The sequence below is a fragment of the Carassius auratus genome, chromosome 46, assembly GCF_003368295.1.
Source record: "Carassius auratus strain Wakin chromosome 46, ASM336829v1, whole genome shotgun sequence".
NCBI lineage: Eukaryota > Metazoa > Chordata > Actinopteri > Cypriniformes > Cyprinidae > Carassius > Carassius auratus.
The window spans coordinates 17,095,284-17,121,332 of NC_039288.1; the positions used below are offsets into that span (position 1 = coordinate 17,095,284).

The following is a 26,049-nucleotide window of genomic DNA, read 5'->3' on the forward strand; positions in this document are numbered from 1 at the left end:
TGAAACTTCCAACAGAAATAGGGATATATTTCTCTATTAAAATAACTACTATATATATATACCATTCATTTTATGGTATTGCAGGTATGGTTTTCTCTAGACTTTTCCATGGACCACCATCACTAATTTTTGCGCACGATTAAGGGTATCCGTCAGCCCGCTTGAGAAGCCCTGTGTCAAAATACAGAGCGGAACGTTCACGCGCGCACAGTTTGTGCACGGAGCCTATTGACGTAACACACGACCGAGCGTTCCGTCAGCATGCTTGTCTCATGGTGCAGCTGTAGGTAGTTATTTTACAAATATTACTGTTGAATGCTTTTAAAGAAATATATTCTAACAGACTGATAGATATAGATACGTTTTACATATATAAATATTTATTATTTTCCGCGTTAACATGCGTGTCACAGGTCTGTTTTAATGATATAAAGCGTCAAAATAACATGTAAACATTTGGTCAAATTCATGTAATAACAGAAAAAGCTGGACAGCACCTTAGTTTTTCTGATTGTTCATTAGGTTACTTAAATAAAACCTTAGGATGTCTAAAGTTAAACTGAAGAATCACGCTGAAAGTGTTCAAACTAATGGTCAGAAGAAGAAAAATAAACACGATAATGATAAAAAGACGTTTTTCTACGACACAACGACAGTCAGAAATAAGAAGACGAAACCAAAAAGTGTAAAGCCAAGTGTTATGCCCCCTTCAAAAGTTGAAGAGTATTCGTGCAACTGGAAGACGTTACTGCAGGTAAGAGCAGTTATTTACCATGGTAAAATCATACTGAACTCCTGTATTACTGATTATCAATGAGAAATGCATGCTATTTGTTGTAACATTTGGTGTGTGTGTGTGTGTAGATTCTTGCTTCGAATCCTGAAAAGAAGGATGAAGACACAAAACAGGCAAAAACCACAAACATTAAAGGAAAGCAGCTTCAGAAGACACCGTCAGTTTCCAAAGACTCTCATAAACCAGATAAACCCTTCAAAAAACCTGCTTTCGAGACGTCTGGAAGAGCAGAAAAAGATGGATTCCAACAGAACGGAAAAGACTCCACCGGACACAAACAATTCAAAGCAGAGAAGAGGAAAAGAAAGGAGGAAAAAGAGAAACCGATGAACAAAAAGAAGAAAGTTGAGGAGGTGGAAATGAAAACCGCAGAGTATGTGTGTGTTTTAGTGCTGCTTCGTTTCATATGACTGTCCTGTGGAAGCTTGTTTAAAAAAATATATATTTAAGTTCATATCTTACAACTCTTAAAAAAAAAAAAAAAAAAAAAAAAAAAACAAATTCAGAATTGGGAGTTATGAACTCTCAACTGCAAAAAAAAAAAAAAAGTCAGAATTGTGAGATGGAAAAAAATTGCAATTAAGTTTTTTACTTCTATGAAAAAAAAAAAAATGCAAACTCGGAATTCATAGAAATAAGCCAAAAATGCAACATGAGTTTTGAGGTGAAAAAAGGTCTGAATCGCAAAATATGTACTCAAGATTCTGAGATAGGAAAAAAGTAATAATTGTGAGACATAAACTGGTCGTAACATAAACATTGTATAATTTTTAAACTCCTAAACTTGATCATCATTGTATAATGGATTCTCATGCTAAAATCTAAATTTCATGTTGTATTTTTTTTCATAAATATAAACTGTGAAACAGTAATATTATAAACGTATAAAATATTATTTGGAAATTTTCTTACATTTTCTTCTTACTATAGTACTGTTGTTTAAGCTTTATTTGAGTTCCTTCAAATTCAGCTTTTAAAAAGTCAAAATTGTGGAGTGTAAGCTCAAAATATGCAAAAAGTCAAAATTAGAAGTTATGAAGAATAAGGTCTGAAACGTCTGATTTAGAGTTCAATGGCGGAAACAAGCTTCTATAATGTCTTCTTTTAACACACGTTTGGTCTTAGGCCTGATATCTGGTTCGATGATGTGGACCCGGATGACATCGAGGCTGCGGTGGGGCCCGAGGCTGCAGATATCGTACGGAAGCGCAGCGGGGTGCTGAAGTCCAGTGCAGAAGTCACAGAGAGCGCGCTGGTGAAAGAGCACGCGTTTGAGGGGTGAGACACCTGCAGCTCTCTGGATACTCAGTCAGCGCTTTTGAAGGATGTCCACTAATGGCTCTTGTCGTGATGGTGATTTCAGATTGACCCGGGCTGTTGCTATGGACTGTGAGATGGTGGGCGTCGGGTGTGATGGCGAGGACAGCATTCTAGCACGAGTCTCCATCGTCAACCACTTTGGGAAGTGCATCTATGATAAATACGTCAAACCCACGGAAAAGGTTACGGACTACCGGACGGATGTCAGCGGCATCAGACCGGCGGACATCAAAAACGGTCAGGATCCCTCATAGCAGAAACGATACGATTGATTTTCTGTATTGCATTTGAAATATACAGTATATTCGATGAAATAGTTGTTTGCATGGATTAAGAATGGAGTAAGAAAGTATTTTCTCAGAATTCTGAAATTTCTGACACAATTTTGTCTATTTTATGTCATTTAGAATTTGCAGTGAATATAAAAAATTTGTGCATTTTTTTTATATGGAATCGCAGGTTTATAACACAATTCTGACTATTTCTCACAAATCTGAATTTATTTTAACATCTTGCCATTCTAACTTTTTTTCTCTCAGAATCGTGTGTTTATAACACAATTCTCACAATTTTGACTGAACATCCCAGTTCTGGCTTTTTCCACAGTGTCAGGTTAATAACACAATTCTGACTATTTCTAACAATTCTAATTTTATATCTCTCAATTTTAGTTAATTTTAGTTTTTCTCAAATTATGTGTTGGACAAAATTCTGAATGTACGTTTTCACATATTTATATGTTAATATTTCTGTTGAAATATGCATTTTGTGATGCAAATGATGAAATTAGTTAAGCCTTAAACTCAAAATTCTGAGAAAAATGACAGATTGTGAGAGAGAAATTCACAATTGTGAGATTAATAAGTCATGATTACCTTTTGAATGTTTTATTCTGTGGTAGAAACCGGTGTGTTTGAGATGATTTATTGTTCTTCATGTGATTTGACAGGTGAGGACATCAAGACAGTCCAGAAAGAAGTGGCTCAGATTCTGGAAGGAAGAATATTAGTGGGACACGCCATTCACAATGATTTAAAGGTACAGTACACACAAAAAAAGGCCATTATCATGCTCGTATTGTTCTAAACCTGTATGCTTTTCTGTGGAAAAACAAACATCAGAAAAGCGCCAAACCGAGCTCTATAACAGCAGACGGGATTGGAATGGCATGAGAGCGAGTAATGATAAGATAATACTTTACCTGATGTCCGCTTCATTTTAAATATCTCTGTCTTGTTCATAGATTTTGCTGCTGGATCATCCCAAGAAGATGATCAGAGACACACAGAAATACAAACCATTTAGGCAGAGAGTAAAGGTATTACGGGGAATTTGATAGACATTATTAATAAGAAAATATGCAGTCAGTGAATTAAAGTCATCTTAATTGCCAATGTCCTCTTGTCGTCTTCCTCAGAGCGCACGTCCTGCGCTGCGGGTTTTATGCAAAGAGATTCTCAATGTTAAAGTCCAGCAGGGTGAACATTCATCTGTAAGTCTCTCATCAACATCCAAGACAAATGAAACGCTCTTCTTTGATCAATATAGAGTAAAAAAAAGATCTATACTTTAATATCGTTGCTGTCTCATTTGATCAGTTTAATGTTGTGTGTGTCTCATAGGTCCAGGACGCACAGGCCACTATGAGGTTGTACACTCTGGTGAAGAAGCAGTGGGAGGCGGAGCTTAAAGCAGCCCGGGGGGGTACATTTCAGAAGAGCCCCCGAAAACCCAAAGCTTCTAAAAACCAGAGCAAATAAACTCGGATCAGCCAGTAAAAACTCGTCAGACTGAAACTGAACACGGATCTGAGCGGGGAACTACTTTACTGACATGCTTTGTTCTGGAGCAATACCTTCTGATGATGATGATGATGAACTGTGTTTAATACTCCTTTCTGAATGTCTCTCAGTTTGTAACAAGTCCCAGCTTCTGTTATTTGATGGAGGAGACCATCAAACCGTTCAGAATATCAATAAATACGTGTAACTGTATTATTGAGCCCTTTTTATATCAAGTAATTTAAATGTCCATTTCCCATCCTGTTCAAAATTACATGACATATATAATTATTATATCTGGAGATTTTCCATACCTTTCAGTCTGAACTGCTATTAAAGTCTCCATACTTGATGGCACAATGTGTTGATTTATTTTCTCTTAATAACTATACAAAAAAATTAAAATCCCCCTAAAAGTACATTTTATCCATTATAACTCATCTGATTCATGAATATTCAAATTAGCCACGCCCCCAGCAACTCAAGGGTCATTATCTATGTTGTCAAACAGCTGAAAATGTTTTGCTAATCTTACACAAACCATGTTCTTGTGACATGCTAAGGATATGAAAAGCCCCACCCTGCAATTTGGCTCGCAGAAATGGTGGTGATTTATGAATTTGAATATTTTGTCTTTAAGCATATTAAAATTGCCAGATCAAAGACATGATCAAACAATGTTAAAAACTTTTTTTAACCACAGGGTCTTTAAACGTAATAGATAAATCATAGTTTAGATTAGAAACTGTTACATAGAACCAGAACAAGCATGCAAGGAGGTCAGAGACAAATGTCTTTATTTAGCTCATGGAAAAACAGAAAAAAATAATGCTTTTACACATCGCAAAGTCAGTTAGTTACATGTGACTGATCCAACACAAATACACAGAGGGACAAGATCACTGCTAAACAGCTAATGACAATCAAGTTTAGGTTGTGCCGAAAAACTTCAAACCTTTTTTCAGCCAGTAATGTTGTGTTTGTGAGATACAGAAGTGTTTAGTAATGTTTTCACATTCAGGAGATGACAGAACTAGAGTTTCAGCTTTGCTTCCAAAAGTTAAAGATAAATAAGTTAATTCTGCAACACGTCTATGTGGACGAGAGATTTGAGCTGGTTTGTGTGCTGGTGAAGTATTGATTCAAATAGTTTACAAGCTTCAGATGTGTTACTGGAAATCATTTTACCAGCTGAACATTTCATGCAAGGTTTTGTCTTACACTTTAAAAAATGGTGAAAAGTTTAGTGAAAGTATTTCATAAAAGCATGTGAGCATCTAAAAGGATGAATCTCACAAATATGCTCAGATCACATTTATGTGAAAACCTGATTCTGCCATGAGACTTTTTTTCTTACAATTTAGATTTTTATTTTTTTTTAATTCGGATTAATTTTTTTGCCATTTGTTTTCTCAGATTTTTTTTTTTTTACTTGCAATAAAAGTACTTCTCACAATTTTTCCCCCACAGAATACAAATTATTAAAGGTAATTGTGACTTTTTAATATTAATATTTAATATTTCATAAGTGTATCTTTTTCTCATTGTTACAAGTTTATACCTTGCAATTCTTACATTTCTGATTAAAAAAATTAAAATAAAGAAATAAATGCTATTACCCTTTTTATCTTTTCATTCAGTAGTGGAAATAGGTTTCACCCTAAAACTATAATGTTTATTTTACACTTTGAAAATGCATTTGATGTCTGCATTGCAACGTAATGACAATTAAGCAAATCATTTTAAGATTCCAACCATGATTTATTTAAATTCTAAGTTTTATTCTTGCAGTACAATTGTTGTATTTAAACTGAAATAAATGTGCTTAATTGTCATGAAAAAAAAAAGCCTTGTGGTTGAAATATGATCCAGACGTACTTGACAGAGTTCATGAAATTCTCCCTTACAGGCAAAAGCCAGTAACAGTGTAAACACTAAGGTAAGAACGTGACCTCTGACCTCCACATTATAGTTCTTTTATCTTGTAGTTTGTAGCGTTGGCTTTCATACCATCGCTCAGTGCTGAGACTGGCTCAGAAAGATACAGAAACAAACATCACGTCACTTTCGTTCCAGAAAAAAGAAGCCCTTCTTCAGTGCAGCAAGAGACGCATGGCTTTAGAGGAAAGATCGAAACACACACACACAGGTTCCTGGAGATGGAACGTAATGTTAAACCACTTGAAATGCACTTCATCATTCAGTTAAAACACTCACACGAGCTTCTAAACAGACTTCAATCAGGGCAGCGTCAGATTTCCTTTCTGACAGGAGTGAAAACGAGGCTGTGAGGGACTGATTTTACTGCTCTTTAGCAACGAACCGATTGTTCAGCTGATGATACGTCTTTGCACATAAACGTTCATGATCTAGGACTAGTGCTTGCTGTTGTAAAGAGTGTAAAAGTCTGTCCCTCACAGCCTCGTTTTCATCCGTTAAAATTTAATATGGCGTCCAACCTGATTAACGAGCGTAGATCAGACTCTCAAATAACAAACAAAGAAAGTGACTGCGAGATTTTAGAGCAGCGTATAATAAAATGACATTCCACCGTTTCTTATGAACACCAAACATGCTGCAGCAAAGGATTCTGGGTAAAGGCCTGTTAGAGGTACAAATAGACGCACAAACACACTTAGTTTTGCTCCCTGCAGAGGTCCTGGAATCAATTAAACACGTTTTGTTAACATGCCTACACATTAAAATACAAATAGGTTTGTTCTTTTACAAGATTTACCAGTCACAAATGTTTTTGAAACTAAGAATTCTGGGAGAAATCCCAATGGCCAAAAATTCCAATCCCCTGCGCAGAGTCGCTGAAGTTAATTTTTGTACTCCAGCTTTGGGTTTTGTAAACCTAAAATACATCAGTTTTTTATAAAGAAGGATGAAAATAAAATAAATACTTGAAACAAATGTGCGTGAGAGCACAGCTGAAACAATTCACTTAAAACCCATTTTATTAAATAAATCCCACACTAACAACCAGAGAACTGCTTTGTGCTGACTGACTCACGCTGTCAGAGGTCAAAGGTTAGCTTAAATACATCCCAACAAACAGGTGACAGGTGAAGCGTCTAGTTACTTGAAGGGAAAGAGAGGGAAAGAACGGAACGGAGGTAGAGGAGCTTCACGGCAATGAAGCGTCTGTCGGTCTCTCTTCGTCGCCCTGTTTTTGATGCTGCAACCGGGCGTAGCTCACCGCGTCACCTCTAAAACACAGGAAGAGCACAAACCTCCATCAGTTCGTCAGTAATGGCAAAATGTATAAGGTTACTCAGTGAAGAAATGCTTTTTAAGTAAATGCAAAAAGGCCCTCACTTCTTTCCCAGTGATGCGAGTCCGTACAGCACTCCTGTAGAAAATGCGATGGCGTTCCCAAACAGAGTTGTGATGGAAAAACTCAGAAAGACGGGAAACAGCGCCATCCTGAGGGGACAGAGAGAAATCAGCGTTAATTCTAATCCAAGAGATAAAAACACATTACAATAAATAATACACTACTGTTTGAGGTTTGGGGATGTGTTTATTTTTATTAGGAAATTATTATTTTATTAAGCAAGGCCACGTTAAATTGATCAGAAATTACGGTAAATATATTTATGACGTTACAAAACCGTTTCCACAAAAATATACAAAGCAGCACAACTGATTTCAACATTGATTATAATAATCAGAAATGTTTCTTGAGCAGCAAATCAGCATATTATGATTTCTGAAGATCATGTGACACTAAAGACTGGAGGAATGATGCTGAAAATTCAGCTGCACATCACAGAAATAAATGACATTTTATAATATACTCAAATAGAAAAGAGTTATTTTAAATTGTAATAATATTTCACAATATTGCTTTGAAGTGTATATTATAGTTAATATCAAATGTTTGTTATAGTTCATATCATGTTTGTTCATAATGCATTAAATAATGTTAGGTTATGCATCTTATAAAAGGTAAAAATGTATTTGTAGGCTATAAACAGAAATGTAATGTATTAGTATTGTTCACTGGGGTCTAGAGGATCAGTGGAAACGTTTACAGAAAAACTGTGTATTAATGTAAACAGATTTAAATAAATAAAGTTCTACAATGAGTAGAAAAACAAGAATGCAGCTTCATAGAAACTTAAGGGAAACTAATGTAATCGAGAATATTTATTAATCATTGATTAAAGATTGATACAACGTTACACTAACATTTACTGACGTCATTAAAAGATAAGGCTTTTATTTGATAATTTTACACAGTTACACCTGTTGTGTACAGATTTCTCCTAGAAGACAAAAACGGCTCAGTGGACGCTTTAGCTTTCAGAGCTGCTGTGTGTCCTCTGGATGAAGACCACTTCTTGTTTCACAGTAAATCTGTATTAGTTAGTCAATAGCATTGTCTTCATTGAGCTGCACTCACCCGCAGTAAAACAGTGCTTTCTGCCAGGGCTTCAGACGGTCCGCACGCGCCGCAATGGCATTCGCAAACTCAACGAACTGACAGCAGAAGGGCACCTCACACAGGAACAACACAAACGCCGTCAACCTGAGGGAAGGAAAGAGAGAGATAGTTCACCTTCTGAATGGCTTGGATACTACATTAAAAAACACTGAATGAATGAACCGAAACGTAATTTCTTACACCATCCAAACTCCAGCCGCGATGTTTAACGGATTCACCGTGACACAGTTCCAGATGCCCATTGATGCACATGCTACAAAAAAGACAGAAATGTGTTATGTTTTTGAGAATAACATCGATATTTGTAATCTAAACAATAAAAACATTGTTTGGTGGGATTTCAAAATGGGTTTGATAACCTCAAAATGACCAAATATTTCCTCATATAGCCCATGATTTCCCAAGCTAATAATGAATAAAATAATAATAAAATAAAAATTTATATAATATTAATATTATATAATATTATATAATATTAATATAAAAATATCACTTGATTTAAAATTAAAATAAAATACAAATATTTTGAAATAAACACAATCAATCCAACGTTTACTAAAAAGATTAAATATATTATAAAAATAGTTTTATTTGTTTACTTTCATATAATGTGACCATTAATCAATATCATCAATATCAGAGAACTATGTATATGCAATTGTGTTGTACAATTATTGAAATATTAACTAAACAAAATATAATAAATAAAAATATATATTTATTCATTAGATATATGATTAAACACTTCCAATACAGTGGTCAGGATCAACCTTCACATCCTGTTTTATGCTAAAGATTAATCTGCGGGTTGTAATGGAGGTTTCAGATCGAGACCGGAGCATGTAGGTTTATGTTATGTCTGCTTCAGGAACTTGTTATACTTGTTGTTTAGAAACAGAACAATCAGAAACCCACAGGAGAGAGCAGCTGGATGACTGGAAGGAATGCAAGCGTTTGTTAGGTTTGATGAGCAGCTGCTTCTGTCATCTGTGTCTCAGCAAATGTAGACGAGAACAGAGAGCTATTGATGCCAGCTGACACACACACACACACACACAGATTACTGCTGGTACAACAGTGTGTGTGTGTTCAGATCTAGTGTTAGCACAATCTTTGTGTCTAATGAATAATACCGAACAGAAGTGATTAAGTGTATCCCCCTGCAGCTAAATCACTCAATATCAGAACACAGTCAGAGACAGACAGGATGTGTTTCCACTGGAGAAGCGGTTTAAACTGGGGTCTGTACAAATGATTTCATTTGTTATTTATAAATATTTAAGAATTAGAAATAAAATTAGAATAAATATTGGATTCATACATATACACATATACATATACACATATACATATATATATATATATATATATATATATATATATATACATACATATATTGATCCATAAAAAATTAAACACACACACATACATATATATATATATATATAAAATAGTATTTTCATGGATCAATCTAACAGTACTATAGACCTATATATATATATATATATATATATCAAAAATGTATTTTAATCTTATTTCTAGTAATACAAACAAATAATAAAAATATGTTTTAAATACAAAAAAAATATTAACATAAATATTTAAATAAATAATAAATCTAAAAGTACTATAATGAGTAGAAAAAACTATGTAAAATACGTAAAATAACGAGAAAAAAACTAAAACTCAGAAACGTAACTAGAAATTTTGCAAATAATATTTTTCATATATATTTATAGTATTTATTTTTCACAGAATAAATAAGAAACTAAATAGATGGCTGTTAAAAGGTAGGATGGAGTTCGTATTTGAGGGTCTAAAGCCCCTAAAGGATTGAAAACCCCCGCACTAGAAAGAGAGAGAGCGTGTTATTCATAACATATGTTGACTCTAACAAAAGACACAACAGAACAAAAGGATGAGAAAGAAAAGAGCAGAAGAAGAGAAAGTTGCAGTTGCTATGACACCTGTGTTACCATGACAGTGTCTGCAAAAAAGAGCTCACACAATCCACTCCAGCATCTGAGTTTATCTCATCATATTTATCTCAACACGATGGATTAAATGGGCTTTAATCACTATATGTGATCCGCACTTTAATACATAATACTGAATTATATTCATATACCAATACATCTGCATGGTACCCCAAGAATAATACGGTATAACCCTGGAAACATAACTGTGGTACTTATTTGTAAGTGTTGATTCTCCATGACAGAATTTCTGTGTTTTCTATGAGAGTCACTGTCTGAAGATGATTGATTGATTGATTGATTGATTAGACATGTGTTTGTTGAAAGCAATCATCTGATCAAATGTATTGATTAACAGAGTGAGACAAAATGATAAGCATATGCTGGTCTATATGATATTGGGATTGATAATAATCAGTAATATGGTAATATGCTAATTAATAAATAAATATCCATGCTTGAGTAAAATAAACAAATAGATCAAAATAAAAATGAAATGTATTTTGATTTAAATAAATGAGTGGGAGTAAATTCAATTCATAGATTAAAATTAATGTATATACTGATTAAAAGAAATAAGGTTCAAATAAAATAATATAAAAATTAAAATAATATACAATTTCATCAAAATAATTAAACAGATTAAAATAAAAATTATATGAATTTTTTATTAAAATAAATAGATTAAAAAAATATATAATTTTATTTAAATAAATAAATACTACATTTAACAGTTCAGCACTATAGCGAGTAGAAAAATGTAATTAACGTAACAACATAACTGATTTTATATAAGTCGCTTTGGATAAAAGCGTCTGCTAAATGCATAAATTATTATTATGAATTATTATATATGTGTGTATTTATGTATGTATGTATAATAATTTTAATAATGTTTAACAAATATTTATAATCATTTTTCACAATATAAATTTAATCTTGCCTTTTAAATTGGGGTCCCTCACACATAGTAGATCATATTTAAAGGTCCTTGCATCTGAAAAATGTAAAACCAATGTTGTACTCTAAGGAAGTGATTTCACTATCTTAACATGATCTTTGGTTATTTTGATATGCTATAGTCAAGGATGTGAAAACACTAGAAGTCCAGCACATGTCATGTGACTGTGTTGTTGGTTGTAAGACAGTATCCTTGTTGGAAAGGTTTCAAATACCATCACACACGGACACACCTGTCTATTCTGCATTGTACAGCCATATGGCCACAATCACGTGTGATGATACTCACATATGCCACCCAAGACACCGGCCAGTTTGCAGATCCAGCGGTACCACCAGGACATGCCATCGTCATCTGTGACAGTTTTAGTTGGAGCTGCCGCTTCCTCCGAGCTCATTTTCCACCGTTAAATTATTCAGACTCCCGGTGTCTAACTTATAACTCACCGGCAGCTGCAGTACCAGCGGCGGCCTGAGGGAGTCGCTTTTTCCCCGACGAGAACAATGGCTTGAAAGTATATAGCCGATTGTAATGTGTGCTGAATAAACAAATTGCGTAATAAAGTTATCAAACAATCGGCATTCCAAAATATAACTGAAAATAAAATATATTTTAAAATCATCCTAGTTAAAAAATAATAATTCTGAAAGGACACTGTTGTAGCGTTATTTATCTGGTCTCATTATGGTGTTACAGAGGCAGAAGGCAGCAAACCATCAGAATATAATACAAACCTCTCAGAATCGCTGTCGAATTTCGTCTTCGAGTCAAAACGGGCCGCTGAATCGGTGTCCTCAAGAGTGAAATAATCTTCTGGGTAATGTCACTTTAATTTAGTAGAGCCCTTGCTCCTGTTGTCTTGGAGGTTCCCTTGTCTGCGTTGCATTGTGGGTGGAGCCAATAATGCGTCACTACGCACACGGAGCGTCAGACGCATCAAACGCAACAGCAATCGCGCAATCAGTTTACGCACTTAAAAGTGTTTTTCAGCACAGCTTTTGATACAGTTTTAATACAGTCTTATAATACCTTTAATACCTCCTACTACTCCTGCTGCTACTATTACTAATTATTATTATTATTAGATTGAAAAATATATTAAAGGTGTATGGTAAACACTACTACTACAAGATTATGAGATCGAGTCACAACCAAACTGTTAAAGAAAGGGGAAAAACATACCCATATCTACCCATCCTGTTGTATAATGTTATTGTTCTCTTATTAATAAAGATGTTAAGATAAAGAAATGTTAAATAAAAATAAATAAATATGAATTTTGATTTAAATACATAATTATTGTGTTCTATTCTGTTGTATAATGCCATCGTTATCTGATTTATTAAAAATATAATATAATATAATATAATATAATATAATATAATATAATATAATATAATATAATATAATATAATATAATATAATATAATATAATAAAAGCCCAATCAGAAAAAAATGCAGACGTCAGCTACTCGAACCATCGCGATATTTTGTGGTTTGGCGTTAACACAGATCTCCAAAACATATGTCGGCCTTCATCCTATATTTACTCAATGTGACGTCATTTACAGATCTACACATCAAATGAGAGGATCAGCGGCTGTGTTAAGTTTGTTGACAGGTGTCTCTGCGCTACACGAAGCCGAGCCTCGCGCAGGGACCAGCAGCATAACTCTGAACCGGACAGACAGGAGAACATGAGCTTCTTATTGTGAGTCTGACTCTGTGATTTACATGAATATTTATAGATAAGCATCAGTTTACTCCTTTAGCTCGTCTTGCTAAAGAGCTTGTTGAGTTTTTGAACCGAATTGACCTCTGTTTTGTGCGTGCATATCGTTAAATGTGCCAGTATTTCAACGTGACAGCTTCATTAAAATAGGCATTTTTCATGCAAATGCTTCAGGATCGAGATCAGCCCAATTCTGGCACATTTGCCCCGGTTTCTTGGCTCTCTGATGTGCTGGACTGGAAGGGGGGCAGATCTTATGTAATGCATGTTTGTTTCACACTGTGCTGTTCAAAAAGCACATTGTGTGTCACTTTGTATCGGAGAGTTGCCTGGTGTGCAAAGCCTGTGATGCATCCAAAGTTGAAAATCTTCTGAACACAGGCTGAACTGTATGCTGAGAAGCTGAGCTATTGATGAAACTGCATGAAATTCAATTGTAAACAGGCAGTGCAACTGTCATGAATGACTTTTTAAACGACAAAAAGATGTTTTTATCCACCCAGAATGCTGATTAATTCAGTTTAACAGCCTTGCATCATTCTAATCGCATAATTTCGGGAGGGAACAGGGCGTATTTGCTTTCTCTGTAATTACTTTAAAGAACACGTTTGCATCTTACAAAAGGAAGAGAGTGAGAAAATCTCAAATGAAGAACATCTGATTCTGTAATCTGAAGTCTTGGCTGGAGTTGTTTGTTATGATGCATCATTGTGAAATTGAATTTACAGATAAGGTTGTCTAGAACCATTAGAGAAGTCCGTCACAAGGAAACCGACCTCCTCAAAACAGCTGAGAATGATTTCATTTGGAAACTATTGTGAAGTGCTTGTGATGGTTCACCGGAAGCATGTGATTTAGGAGAAGTTCAGAACAAACGCAGACATGTGATGTCATTTGAATGATGTTTTTGAAGCTGAATTGAAAAATGTAGAGTGGCGTGCGTATTTCTTTTGATTGGAACCGGATGGACTGCATGTCTCTGTCTGAAGATTTGCTTTGTAAATCAGATGAGAAATATGTCAAAAATGTGACATTATAACACACACGTGCTTCTAACAATCATAACTAGGCAGTGTTTCGTAAAGACTACTTTGACGTTCTTTAAAGAAATTAAGGTAAATGTTCTCAACCAACTGAAGAGTCCAAACAGATGATTAAAACATCACAATAATTACTTCTGGATTATTGTGATGTTTTTATCAGCGGTTTGGACTCCCATTCTGACGGCACCCATTCACAGCCATTGGTGAGCAAGTGATGGAATGCTACGTTTCTCCAAATCTGTCCATCTTGTATGGCCTGAGGGTGAGGAAATGTCTTGCAAGTTTTCGTTTCTGGGTGAACTTTTCCCTTTAAGTGTGTTTTGTGTTCCATCTCCTCCAGCGGGAATCGTTCGTCTAAGACGTTTAAGCCGAAGAAGAATATCCCCGAAGGTTCCCATCAGTATGAGCTGCTCAAACATGCTGAAGCCACGCTGGGCAGTGGGAACCTGCGGATGGCCGTCATGCTTCCTGACGGAGAAGATCTGAATGAATGGGTGGCCGTCAACAGTAAGAACCAAGAGTCACATCATATTTACTAATCATCCCCACACCCACAAACTGATTCAAACTGAGTGTTTAGTGATTGCACATGGTTTTCTTGTTTCTCTATGTGTTTGCTTGCTTTTCTCATTTCCTTCCTAACAACTTTGACCCCTGACCTATTGATGAAACCAAACCAAATCATTCCCAAGAGACACCGTGTCCATTGCAAAATTACTAACACACCTCCCCCAACATGCACACACTTCTAGTTCTTCTTTTGGAATTTATACAATTTGTCAAAAATGAGAAGAACGTCATTGTGGAAAGTTTTAAAGATTAATATGACTTTCACGATTGTTTTAGTATCTCACTTGTCTTTCTAATGACATCAGCACAGGAACAAAACCTAATGACGTGCTCCCAAACAGCTTGCCACATTAATACTATATTAAAATGATGGATTTGTGTAGATTCAAAATTCTAAAAAGTGAAGGTTTAAATGAAACAAACTATTTAATATGTGGTCTTAATTTTTTTATGTAAATATAGCAGTCATTAATTTTCTAGGTGGAAAGCATAGTAGAACTTCTGATTGTGCACAAAATAGTAATGGCGTTAAATGTTTCTGTTTGGTTGTTTCTGCAGCGGTGGATTTCTTTAACCAGATTAACATGCTTTACGGCACCATCACAGATTTCTGCTCGGAGGACAGCTGCCCGGTCATGTCTGCAGGACCAAAGTGAGTGTGTTTGGACGGTGAGGAATGAATGATCGTGTCTCGGCATCACTCATCTCTTTCCCTTTAGATACGAGTATCACTGGGCAGATGGGACCAACATTAAGAAGCCTATAAAGTGCTCGGCTCCCAAGTACATTGATTATCTGATGACGTGGGTTCAAGACCAGCTGGATGATGAGACCCTGTTTCCTTCTAAAATAGGTACCTGCTGCAGAGATAGTGTAGTTTCATTGAGATACTAATAAAAAAAAAAATATTGTGTATATTAATCTGTCTCACCGGTCCAGGTGTTCCCTTCCCCAAGAACTTCATGTCTGTGGCCAAGACCATCCTGAAGCGTTTGTTCAGAGTTTATGCTCATATATATCATCAACACTTTGACGCGGTCATGCAGCTTCAGGAGGAAGCTCACCTCAACACGTCTTTCAAACACTTCATCTTCTTTGTGCAGGTGCTGTCACTGCTTTATGAACGTCTTTAAAAGTGCATGCACAAGCAGTAAACCACAAGAGATATTTCAGAGTCCCTAAAACATGGCCTAAAGTGCCTTATTTCTGTTATTATAATGACAGCAATAACAATCTGATAAAAGATAGCAATTTATAATCAAATAAAAGATAGCAATTAATAATCAATTGTAGGCTTCTTACAGTTGTCAAACAACTTGCTGAATTTAATATAGTATCCATGATATGGGATGAGCAGTTGTGTATATTGTCTTTAATAATTGGCTCTGAACTAGTCCAGTTATTGTAGAGGTATAGCTGTAAATCTGTAAAAAAGTTTTTGTGATGCTCATAAATTTGTGTTTTAGCTGTTGCATTGCTCATCTAACTAAATTGAAATTAACTCTTAATTGAAACAATCGGAAGAAATTAACACTTTTATTTGTGATGGATGCATTAAACCGATCAAAAGTGACCGTAAAGACATTTATATTGTTACAAAAGATTTCTTTAAATAAATGCTGCTTGGTTTCCGTAATAATATGAAGCGGCAACATTGATAATAATAATAAAAGTCTCTTGAGCAGGAAATCAGCATATTAGAATGATTTCTGAAGAATCGTGTGACTGGAGTAATGATGTTGAAAATTCAGCTGTGCATCACAGAAATAAATTACATTTTACAATATATTCAAACAGAACATGGTTATTTTAGATTGTAATAATATTTCACAATATCACTGTTTTTAATGTGTTTTTGATCAAATAAGTACAGCCTCGGTGAGCAAAAGAGACTTCTTTTTAAAAACAATACAAATTCTTACCAATTCTAAACGTATGAACTAATGTTCTTGAATTTTAAATGAATGTAATAAATTATTTTGTACATTTTTAGGAGTTTAACTTGATCGACCGCAAGGAGCTGGTGCCTCTTCAAGATCTCATTGAGAAACTCACAACAAAAGACAGATAAATTGAGATAAGGAGGGGAACAGAAGTTAACCGTGAAGAACCCATGATCCTGCTCTCTCTTCTGACTCTCGTTTCTATCTTTTGCTCTGAATAGATGATTTTAACCCCACAGCACTGCTAGGAGAAGTGAAGGAACGGCACAATACTAATATTTCTAAATGCATCAAACCATTTGATGACAAAATGATGCCTGGATGAAATGGTAACATATGATTTGAAGTCACATTATTGGTTGAGTTCGGTCACTGAAAGAGAGGGATTTTAGCCTTTGAGAATTGAACTTCGTACAGACTCCAGTGATCCGGTTTGGTGCCTGTGTTAAAGCAATGAATGCTTTCTTTGACCAGTGTGAATGTTAAAGTGCGTTTAATTCTTCAGTTCTGTAACGCTGACAGCAAAAAGATGGAGTTGAATAGTTTGTCAGTTTTCCTATGCAATAATGATCTTGTTATTTGTCCTCACTGATGTTAATGGACAAAATTGTTGTTTGAAGTTCATATCAGAGCTGGTGTATTGACTATATATTTTGTATTAAATATCGGTCACTTTGAAGTATTTTAGCCAGGTTTTAAATAATAAATATGAAGTGTGCATGCTAGAATTGCTACTTTGTTGGAACCAGATGGCTGATGGGAAGTGTTAGCCTTGCATTTATATCTTATGCCATGCATTAAAAAGACGAAAAGAAATTAATGAAAATCGCTCCGAGTCTTTGATAAGATGTTTGTTTTGCACCATTTTGTCGTGAAGCATTGGATTCGTGCAACTGGGTTACCAGACTTTTCTTAAATATTTAAACCTGTTGAATTATTAAAGCATTTTAGTTGTACCCGTATGAAATATACTTACTCATACAGTCAGTACAGTTCTGAAATATTCAGTACGTTGATGAATTTAGCTTGATTGTTTGGTTGTATTAGTTGTTAAGGTTAGAGATATTCAGCTTTCGGTTCTGAAGTGAGTGATTGTGGGCTTTTCTTCTCTACCTCCATTCTAACCTTTTTTTCCATCTCCGTTCCTCTATTAACACTTTATAGTTGTTTAAAAATCCTTAGGTTTACGTTCCTTTGGACATTTTGATGTTATTCATATTGTTTCACGAATGTAATAGTTTTACTTCCAGTGGTTTGGACTATGCCATAGTGTAAAAGTGCCAACCGCTGATTAATATCAGATAGATGTGAAGTATTTATAATGCTTTTTTGTCACTGAAATTAGAATATATTTTCCCTTGAACTGTAAAATAATTACGGTAGATTAAATATGTAAATACATGCATATGATTTCCTGATAATAATAATAATAAAATCACTAACTGATGGTATTTTTGCTGTACATAAAGCAAATAAAACCCTTCTCTTAACATTTTATGAATGTGTATGTTTTATATTGAAATATTTTCTACATGTGTGCATAAAATGACCGACTATTTACAGTTAAAGTGTATGAAAGTTTAATATTGTTTATTGTTTTTATAAATTACTATATATATATATATATATATATATATATATATATATATATATATATATATATATATATATATACATATATATATAATTATTATATATTATATATAAATATATTATTATATAATTATATAATTATTATTATTATTATTATTTTTTATATACAGCCATTTATTCTCATGTGAATTGTTTTTCAAGTAATGATAATGAAGTGAAAAAAACATGAAGTGGTGTTGTGTTTTTGAAGCACAAGAGGTTTGAGAGCAGCTGTTTCCGGTGGGAGGAGCTTAAAGTTTAAGCGCCAGAATTTAATGCCCCGCTTGTTTCTCTGCTAACTGACTGTAACTGTACCTAGTGTTATTTCTTTTTCTGTCTATGGTTATTGTACATTTCTGCAATATTACAAGAAGATAAAATGTCTCCCACTGCCAAAAGAGTCTGTCCTAGTCCTCTGAACGACAGCATGGAGAAAAGACTGAAGCGCATCTCCATTGAAGGAAACATTGGTAAGTCATTCGTTGTTTTTTGTCAGTGACATACTGTAAGCATATTTCATAGCTGGACATGTCCATTGAATGCTACAAATCCAGCTTTTATACGTTTACAATTGCTTTTCAAAGAGATTTATGCTAATACGATTACTGTTCTGACTACTATGAAGAAAATAAATATTTATTAACGTGTGTGTATATGACGACCTTGACGTTGACGAACATTTCCTCTTATGATTCATGATTTTTTATTATTATTATTATGTTTTTTTTTAATGCGTATTAAAAAAATATTTGTTTTAATACATACTTTGCATATTAAGAGCTTGCATTTTGATTTTTAATTAAAAAAATAATGTCAGAAAATAGCGGAAGTTGGCTTGTCTTAAAACATCCCGCATCCTGCTAAACGGCTTTTTCTTCCTTTTTTTTTTTTTTACTATTGCGGAAGAAATTTCTATCGTTAATTCTTGTAATTTTTATTAACGTGTTTAAATATGATTTCCCTGTTCTAGCCGCGGGTAAATCCACTTTTGTTCGCCTGCTGGAGGAGTATGATCGAGAATGGGAGGTAGTACCGGAACCCATCGCTAGATGGTGCAATGTACAAACTCACCACAACGAGTACGAGGTATAGTCAAAAATACTTTAAACATAACCAGTATACACATTTTATATTGTAATATAAAAAGCTATAATTCTTTACGACTGCCTAAAATGTATATATATCAAAAAAAAAAATTCACTTATAAAATGTCAAACCAAGTGGTATTTATTTTAAAGAAAGTTAGCGGAAACACCATTTTCAAGCACTTCTCTGTTGAAAGTAATTCCCAGCATGGCTCATTTCTAAATGTGTAGATGGCACTTGCTTTGATGTTTTGTTACTCAAACACCAATATCAATATTTTTGTGGTCAGTCACTGTACACTACGTTTACAGCATTGTCTGAGTATAATAAGCAGACCTGTAATCCAGCGCTGGCTTTGGAAAACACTGTTGTCCTCTGGGAATCAGCAGACGGTTTAGTCCTCAACAGATGAGCACTCAGAGCAGCTGCTTCACACATACTAATGAGAAATACACTGGTTGATCAATTAAACCTTAATTGGAGGTCATGTTTCCTGGAGGAGAGCCCTTGTCTCTTTTTTTTAATGTGTCAAGAGGCTGGTCTTTATGTCTATGACGCACGGTGGACATGAAAGGCATTTGAACCACTGCTGAAGTGTCAATTAAACCTATATTAGCATTTTCTTTTTTTAATGTCACTGTTCCCTTGTCCCCATCAGTATTCAATGCCTAACAAATGTAGACCAATATAACATGCATGTGTTTGTTCAGGAGTTGACCACGTCTCAGAAGAGTGGAGGAAACGTGCTGCAGATGATGTACGAGAAGCCCGAACGCTGGGCTTACACCTTCCAGAGCTACGCCTGCATGAGCCGCATCCGCTCGCAGATCAAATCCACCAACGGAAAACTGCGAGAGGCCGAGAATCCCGTGCAGTTCTTCGAACGATCCGTGTACAGCGACAGGTAGATTAATATCTGTTAGCATCTGAAATGCATCTCCTCCTTTCGTTGATGAAGGGTCTATGATTGTTATACATCTGTCATTATGGCACAAAGTCATATATAAAAATATAAAAAAGTCATAAAAAAAAAAATAGAAATATCAACTAATCGGCTTACTTTAATCACTTTGATTGGTGTGTTGCAGGTACATATTCGCGTCTAACCTGTATGAAAGTGAGTGTGTGAATGAAACCGAGTGGGCTATCTATCAGGACTGGCACAGCTGGCTGCATAAGCAGTTTGGGAAACACATTGAGCTGGACGGCATCATTTACCTACGGGCAAAACCAGAAGTATGAGCACAAACCCAGATGGAGCCTTTAAAGAGATTCTGCTGTGCTGTGAACGAGTAAACAAGACGATTTTGTGTTACAGAGTTGTTTGGAGCGATTGCATTTGAGAGGAAGAGACGAAGAACAGGGAATTCCTCTGGAATATCTGGAGAAACTCCACTATAAACATGAGAGCTGGTTACAGCACAGGACCATGAGGTAACACACACACACACACACACACACCAGCCATTATAATGTCTTCGCTCATATAAGTACCAAAGTACTTATGTTTGACATTCTTAGAAAAAAAGTTATTTATATAAATTTATATAAATGTAAATAAATTATTATACATTTATTTTATTTATGAATAACTATTATGATAAATATATTTATATGAAACATATTTTAAAACAAAAACTATATATATATATATATATATATATATATATATATATATATATATATATATATATATATATACACACAAACATACATATATTAATTTACATTAAGATATTAGATAGAGAGATAGAAACGAGATAATACAAAAATTTATTATTATAGATTATTGTTATAATTATTATAGGTTATTTAATATTTATTTAATTTATTAGTTTACATTTAGATGTTTAATATAAACCTTTTAAGAATGTAAAATGTAGCTGATGATAAAGAAAATATATTATAGAAAAATATATCCTTAAAGTAAAAAAAAATACATTTTATTGATTTACATTTAGATTTTTTGTTACCTTTTTAAAATATGTAAATATAAAGTAATTTACATTAAACTGATATATGTATATGTGTGTGTGTGTGTATAATAAGTAAATAATACATATTTTTTTATTTATGTTTAGATATTATTATATATTATATAAAAGGATGTAAAATGTAGTAAGAATAAAAAAGCATTTAAATGAATTAATTATTGCAAATATATAAATTGTGCACCCTCATTTTGTGTGTGTGTGTGTGTGTGTGTGCAGTATGGAGTTTGAGTATCTGAATGAAGTGCCGGTTCTTACCCTGGATGTCAATGACGATTTTAAAGACAACAAGATCAAGTGTGATGATATGATCGAGAAGGTATGACACACACAGTAAAAAAAGTGAATTCTTTGTTGTTGTTTTGCTCACCCTCATTATGTTTGCTGATTCTTGGAATGACATGAGGGTCATTAAATGATGAATTTAAATTTTTGCATTAAGTGAATGTAGCATATCACCCAGAGCATGTGTTGAGTTTGACAAAAGTGGCGAGACTAAAGTCGCATCTTATGATGAGGGTGCAATACAGGGACCATTATATACTCTTGAAATTGCATGTTATGCATGGTTTATACTTCAGACACACACATTGTAGCTTCATACATATTATACCCACTGTGGAAGACACACACTTTTATTTGCATGCACATGGAAACTTATACAGTGCAGTAATAAATGTATTAAATAGAAATATGAGCCAACTTCAGTTTAAAAGCTGATTTAATTTTTTTTTTGTATTCCCAGGTGAAAGAATTTCTGAGCACCCTGTGATTACAAGAAAGGTGCATGCTGGCCAGAATAATTACACTTTTTTTGTTTGTTTACTTTATAAAACTATGAACCTTTTTGTGTGTGAAAATATGAAAGTAGTGTCCATTTTGTGCTTATCAATGTTTCTGTAATTTAAATTTGTTTACTTTTGAATTAAATAATAATAAAAAAAATAATGACTAATATTTCTTTTGAAGAACAAATATATGTCCTCTGCTCATCATTTGATCAAAAATACAGTAAAATCAGTAGTAGTACTGTGAACTATTATTACGATTTAAAATAATAGTTTTCTGTTAATATATGGTCAAATTTAATTTATTCCTGTGATCTAAGTTGAATTTTCAGCTCCAGTTTTCAGTGTCACATGATCCTTCCGAAATCATTATAATATGCTGACAGTGTTGAAAACAACATTCCTGCTTCATATTTTTGTGGAAACGGACATTTTTCAGGATTTTTTTATGAGTTTAAAGTTTGAAAGAACAGCTTTTTTTTGTTGTGGTTGTTGTTGATAAAAATCATTTGTAACATTATAAATGCCTTTACTGTCACTTTTTATCAATTAAATGCATCCTTGCTGAATAAAAATATATAGAGATTTGATCTCTCTGATCCCAACTTTTGAATGATAATGTATATATATACACGTATATAGGCTATATATATTCATCAATTGTGCTGTAATCAAAGCATCCTTTGCTTTGTGTCTTTTAAAGGACTTGTTTACCCAAAATCAGCTGAATCATCATTTCCCTCCCCTCATGTCGTTTCAAGCCCGTATGCTGGAGCTGCATGAGGGAGAGTGAACACGAGAGTTTTGGGGAAAGCTGCTCCTGTAAATGCGCGCAGGTGTGTGCTGATATTCCTGAACGGCCAGATGGTGGCGTAGTTCTACAGCGCTTTACAAACAAAACAAGAAACTTCTGCTATTCCTTGAATACTAAGTTATCATTTCATGCCTAGAGAATTCTAAAGAACTGAGTTATTCACTACCATTACTCGTGGTGTTTAAGTACATTACTTTTTCATGAGACATGTAAAACTCGAACTGGATGACGTTCCTGGAGTTTTCCTAAATTATTTGGAACATTCTACTAAATGTTGAATAAGTCTACACTACAGAATAATTTTATCTGCAATTACCAGGTGCTCAAGAATCATGTTTATTTTTAAGGGTTTCATGGATATGTAAATGTAATCAAAGCAATAAAGGAAAAGTCAAATTATTTCTGATAGATAGAATGAATGTTATTGATTTCATTTACATACTTAAATTCATATTACTACATATTAAAATGCTTCACCTCGAAATGTGCTTTAAGATTATATATATATATGTATGTATAAAATTTGTTATGAATGTATTAATGTAAACACAGGTTATATATTGCTTGCTAAAGTAATGTTACACTAAATAAATAAAAGTACCTTTTATGACACTTAAGCGTATTTATTTGAATGTTTATATTGCAGAGACCTAACTCTGAGCTGCAGTATTTTTCAGGTGTATTCAGACTCCACTCGTGTGTTTCGGTGCGGATGCAGGTATTCACTGTTGCATCTCACATGTTGTCCTCTCGTGTCTCATCCTCCCACTGCTGCGTCACGCTCGAGGAGGGCGAGATCTTTAAATATGGAACAAGACCCAAGACGAGCGCGACGCGGGCAACGTGGAGATTGTTTCTTCGGCACGGAGAGAGTTCGTGAGCTTGTTGCGTTATGACTGCTGGAGTGAACGAGTCTACTGTAGTTACTAGAAGCAGCAGCGAATTATCTCTGGCTCCAGATAAACAGAAGTGAGTGTGTGTGTGTGTGTGTTCCTGCTTCTACGCATCCAGACACGCTGAACTTGGAGAGAATTCGCACTTGCGCATACTTTGAAAGTGTTTCTGAAGCCCGGACGCACTTTAATTTGAATTCAATTCAGCGGAGGAGGAGAAAGCGCGTCTCCGCGCACGGCACGGTCAGCATGAGCGACAAAAACAAGTGAGTACTTTTGTTTGCATGTTATCTTCTCAGTCGAGAACTGTTGCGTCTCCATGAGTGGGTCGAGAATAGCCCTCCCACCCTGGATCTGTCCTGCTTCTTCAATAAAAAGTAAAGGTGTAACCGTATCCTTCAGGACAGAGCAACAGATCTGCTCCGAGACTGCGGCCAGGGCTTCAGGTTTCAGGGACGGAGGTTATTATCTATTAAAGACGTTAAACTGGGCTTTTGCATAAGTTTGACAGCTCATGAACATCCTTAATCTTCAGACTTCATAATGGTTTCTTGTAATAGCTTCTAACAAGAATCACAAATATATTTATTTATTTGGCATCTATGCTCCCAAAAAAAGAACCATTAACATCCATGGAAGCTTTCCATTGCCCTTAAGTATTTTAGAGTGAGAAAAACGGGTTCTTTAGATGTTTTTCTCTTCTTGGGGAACCTGAAATGTTTCTTTTATTGTTCTCTTTTGGATTCTTTGTTTTTAAAAGTGTAGGAGAGCGATTCGAGGTTCGACAGAGAACTTTTTTATTCTTCAGGTCTTTGAAACATCTGTGATCAGAGTCCAGAAATCAATAAGCTAAACCTTAAAGAGCCAAAGCGTGTTCATGATCTACAACACAAAACAATTCCATCAGAGAACCTATTTAGGTCACTTTTATTACCTGTACTTTTTTAATATGTATTTTAGAGCCCAAAGGCTTCCCAAATAACTATATAGTAACTAACTTACAACTTAGAACTGAGAACATTTTAATAATCTAAAGAACCCTTTGTGTAATTGAAATATTCTAATTGTAATTGAACCAAACATTCTAATAAAGAATCTATAGCAAGTGGATGGTTCTTTCCTGAACCCAAGAACCATCTTTTTTTTTTAAACTGAATGAAATATCTCATGGGGTCTCCAGAGGCTGTTAGTAGGAGGTTCCACCACCGACTCGTGATGTATTGAGGGTTCACTCTTTTCGTTCTAATGTTACTGTCAAGTCATGCTGTTTAAGTTGCCCTCTTTACAGGTTCCCTGAAGCCCTGGCTTGAGCGGTCAGCGTAATCTTTTTCCAAGAAGCTCCTGTCAAAACCAATTAGCTCCTTAGCGTCCAGAAGCAATGCGTGCGTTGCTTAGCGTTCCAGAAACCGGTGGCTGGATATAATGCAGGGGATTCAATCTCTTTTTAGTTCAGTGCAGCATGTGCTGTCATAATAAAAGAGCCAGCTGCCTGCAGGGATCAGATTGTCTGACCAATAGTGCTCTTCAGATGTGAGTGGATGGATCACGTGGTGTCTGCTTTCTTATGCAGTGCTAAGGACATATACATTTTTACACTTTAATAACCACTAATGTTCATTGCTGGTAAATTAACCCTCAACAACAGTTATGTGATGGTAGTTAATGTATGATTACCATATTAATATGGAATGGTATTTAAATGGTAAATATTACAGTATAACCATGATATGTTGCCCATAAAAATGTTAATGCCATGGTACTTTTAATATACACCAACAAATACCTTAAAATACAATAATGTTTTGTACACATATCATGGTACTACTATGTTTTTGGATATTCAGACCATAGTAGTACAAGGACCATGATATATTTCAAAGTACTGCGGTAACACAATGAGATACTATTTTTTATATATTCTATGGTATTGATATGGTACTCAAACAATACTTTGGTATTATCTAAAAATGTGGTATTATCGTGGTACATGTTCAACAACAATTCCTGCTACTTTTAAAAATACCATGGTTTAACCACGTCTAAAGAGTTTTTAATGAATCTTTTTTTATACTATTACAAAACTTATTGCTTTTTTATAATTTCAGTTTTCATTTTAATTTTAGGAATACATTTTATGTATGTTTGTCATTTTATTTTAATGATCTTTATCTCAGTTTTAATAATATTAGTACTTCAGCTTATTTATTAATCTTCGTTATTATTGTTATAATGATTTAATTTGAACTTTTATTTCATTCTTTAGTTTCTTT

At 34.5% G+C, this 26,049-nt stretch overlaps 5 protein-coding genes across 10 annotated transcripts in view; 4 read left to right on the forward strand and 1 right to left on the reverse strand.

The window, feature by feature from the left end:
• Positions 1–197: 197 nt before the first annotated feature.
• On the forward strand, positions 198–4,254 carry LOC113064396 (RNA exonuclease 4-like). The gene is made up of 8 exons (XM_026235192.1): positions 198–754; positions 865–1,169; positions 1,922–2,074; positions 2,160–2,353; positions 3,066–3,154; positions 3,360–3,434; positions 3,534–3,608; positions 3,739–4,254. The coding sequence occupies exons 1-8, from the start codon at positions 545–547 to the stop codon at positions 3,874–3,876; spliced, it is 1,239 nt and encodes a 412-aa protein (XP_026090977.1). The 5' UTR covers positions 198–544; the 3' UTR covers positions 3,877–4,254.
• Positions 4,255–4,677: 423 nt separating this feature from the next.
• LOC113064399 (calcium channel flower homolog) lies at positions 4,678–12,197 on the reverse strand. Its single transcript, XM_026235198.1, has 6 exons — positions 12,022–12,197; positions 11,576–11,825; positions 8,531–8,603; positions 8,309–8,434; positions 7,219–7,326; positions 4,678–7,109 (listed from the first exon to the last, which is right to left on the reverse strand). The coding sequence occupies exons 2-6, from the start codon at positions 11,682–11,684 to the stop codon at positions 7,028–7,030; spliced, it is 498 nt and encodes a 165-aa protein (XP_026090983.1). The 5' UTR covers positions 11,685–11,825; positions 12,022–12,197; the 3' UTR covers positions 4,678–7,027.
• A 657-nt stretch (positions 12,198–12,854) lies between these two features.
• LOC113064398 (MOB kinase activator 1B-like) lies at positions 12,855–18,072 on the forward strand. Its single transcript, XM_026235197.1, has 6 exons — positions 12,855–12,998; positions 14,403–14,569; positions 15,191–15,284; positions 15,352–15,485; positions 15,572–15,735; positions 16,626–18,072. The coding sequence occupies exons 1-6, from the start codon at positions 12,985–12,987 to the stop codon at positions 16,701–16,703; spliced, it is 651 nt and encodes a 216-aa protein (XP_026090982.1). The 5' UTR covers positions 12,855–12,984; the 3' UTR covers positions 16,704–18,072.
• A 376-nt stretch (positions 18,073–18,448) lies between these two features.
• On the forward strand, positions 18,449–22,236 carry LOC113064402 (deoxycytidine kinase-like). Its single transcript, XM_026235201.1, has 7 exons — positions 18,449–18,677; positions 19,178–19,293; positions 20,004–20,197; positions 20,382–20,529; positions 20,612–20,727; positions 21,504–21,603; positions 22,030–22,236. Exons 1-7 carry the CDS (start codon positions 18,587–18,589, stop codon positions 22,054–22,056), a joined length of 792 nt encoding a protein of 263 aa, XP_026090986.1. The 5' UTR covers positions 18,449–18,586; the 3' UTR covers positions 22,057–22,236.
• Positions 22,237–23,640: 1,404 nt separating this feature from the next.
• LOC113064403 (electrogenic sodium bicarbonate cotransporter 1-like) overlaps positions 23,641–26,049 on the forward strand; it is a 44,400-nt gene continuing 41,991 nt past the window's right edge. For 3 of the 6 annotated variants that reach the window (XM_026235203.1, XM_026235205.1, XM_026235204.1), the window contains exon 1: positions 23,643–24,045. In XM_026235203.1, the coding sequence (XP_026090988.1) occupies positions 24,029–24,045 (17 nt within the window). In that variant the 5' untranslated portion in view covers positions 23,643–24,028. Of the gene's footprint in view, positions 24,046–26,049 lie in introns of all 6 variants that reach the window. The other 3 variants (XM_026235202.1, XM_026235206.1, XM_026235207.1) reach the window with 2 other exon arrangements.

Bases quoted from the DNA above. Each gene is read 5' to 3' on its own strand.
- LOC113064402 (XM_026235201.1), top strand. From the start codon at position 18,587: ATGTCTCCCACTGCCAAAAGAGTCTGTCCTAGTCCTCTGAACGACAGC. The intron at 18,678-19,177 runs GTAAGTCATTCG...TCCCTGTTCTAG, and splicing joins CTCCATTGAAGGAAACATTG to CCGCGGGTAAATCCACTTTT. The intron at 20,198-20,381 runs GTAGATTAATAT...GGTGTGTTGCAG, and splicing joins CGATCCGTGTACAGCGACAG to GTACATATTCGCGTCTAACC.
- LOC113064396 (XM_026235192.1), top strand. From the start codon at position 545: ATGTCTAAAGTTAAACTGAAGAATCACGCTGAAAGTGTTCAAACTAAT. The intron at 2,354-3,065 runs GTCAGGATCCCT...GTGATTTGACAG, and splicing joins ACCGGCGGACATCAAAAACG to GTGAGGACATCAAGACAGTC. The intron at 3,609-3,738 runs GTAAGTCTCTCA...TGTGTCTCATAG, and splicing joins AGCAGGGTGAACATTCATCT to GTCCAGGACGCACAGGCCAC.
- LOC113064398 (XM_026235197.1), top strand. The intron at 14,570-15,190 runs GTAAGAACCAAG...TTGTTTCTGCAG, and splicing joins TGAATGGGTGGCCGTCAACA to CGGTGGATTTCTTTAACCAG. The intron at 15,736-16,625 runs GTGCTGTCACTG...GTACATTTTTAG, and splicing joins ACTTCATCTTCTTTGTGCAG to GAGTTTAACTTGATCGACCG.
- LOC113064399 (XM_026235198.1), bottom strand. From the start codon at position 11,684: ATGAGCTCGGAGGAAGCGGCAGCTCCAACTAAAACTGTCACAGATGAC. The intron at 7,327-8,308 runs GTGAGTGCAGCT...CTGTCCCCTCAG, and splicing joins AAAGCACTGTTTTACTGCGG to GATGGCGCTGTTTCCCGTCT. The intron at 7,110-7,218 runs GTGAGGGCCTTT...CCTGTGTTTTAG, and splicing joins CTCGCATCACTGGGAAAGAA to AGGTGACGCGGTGAGCTACG.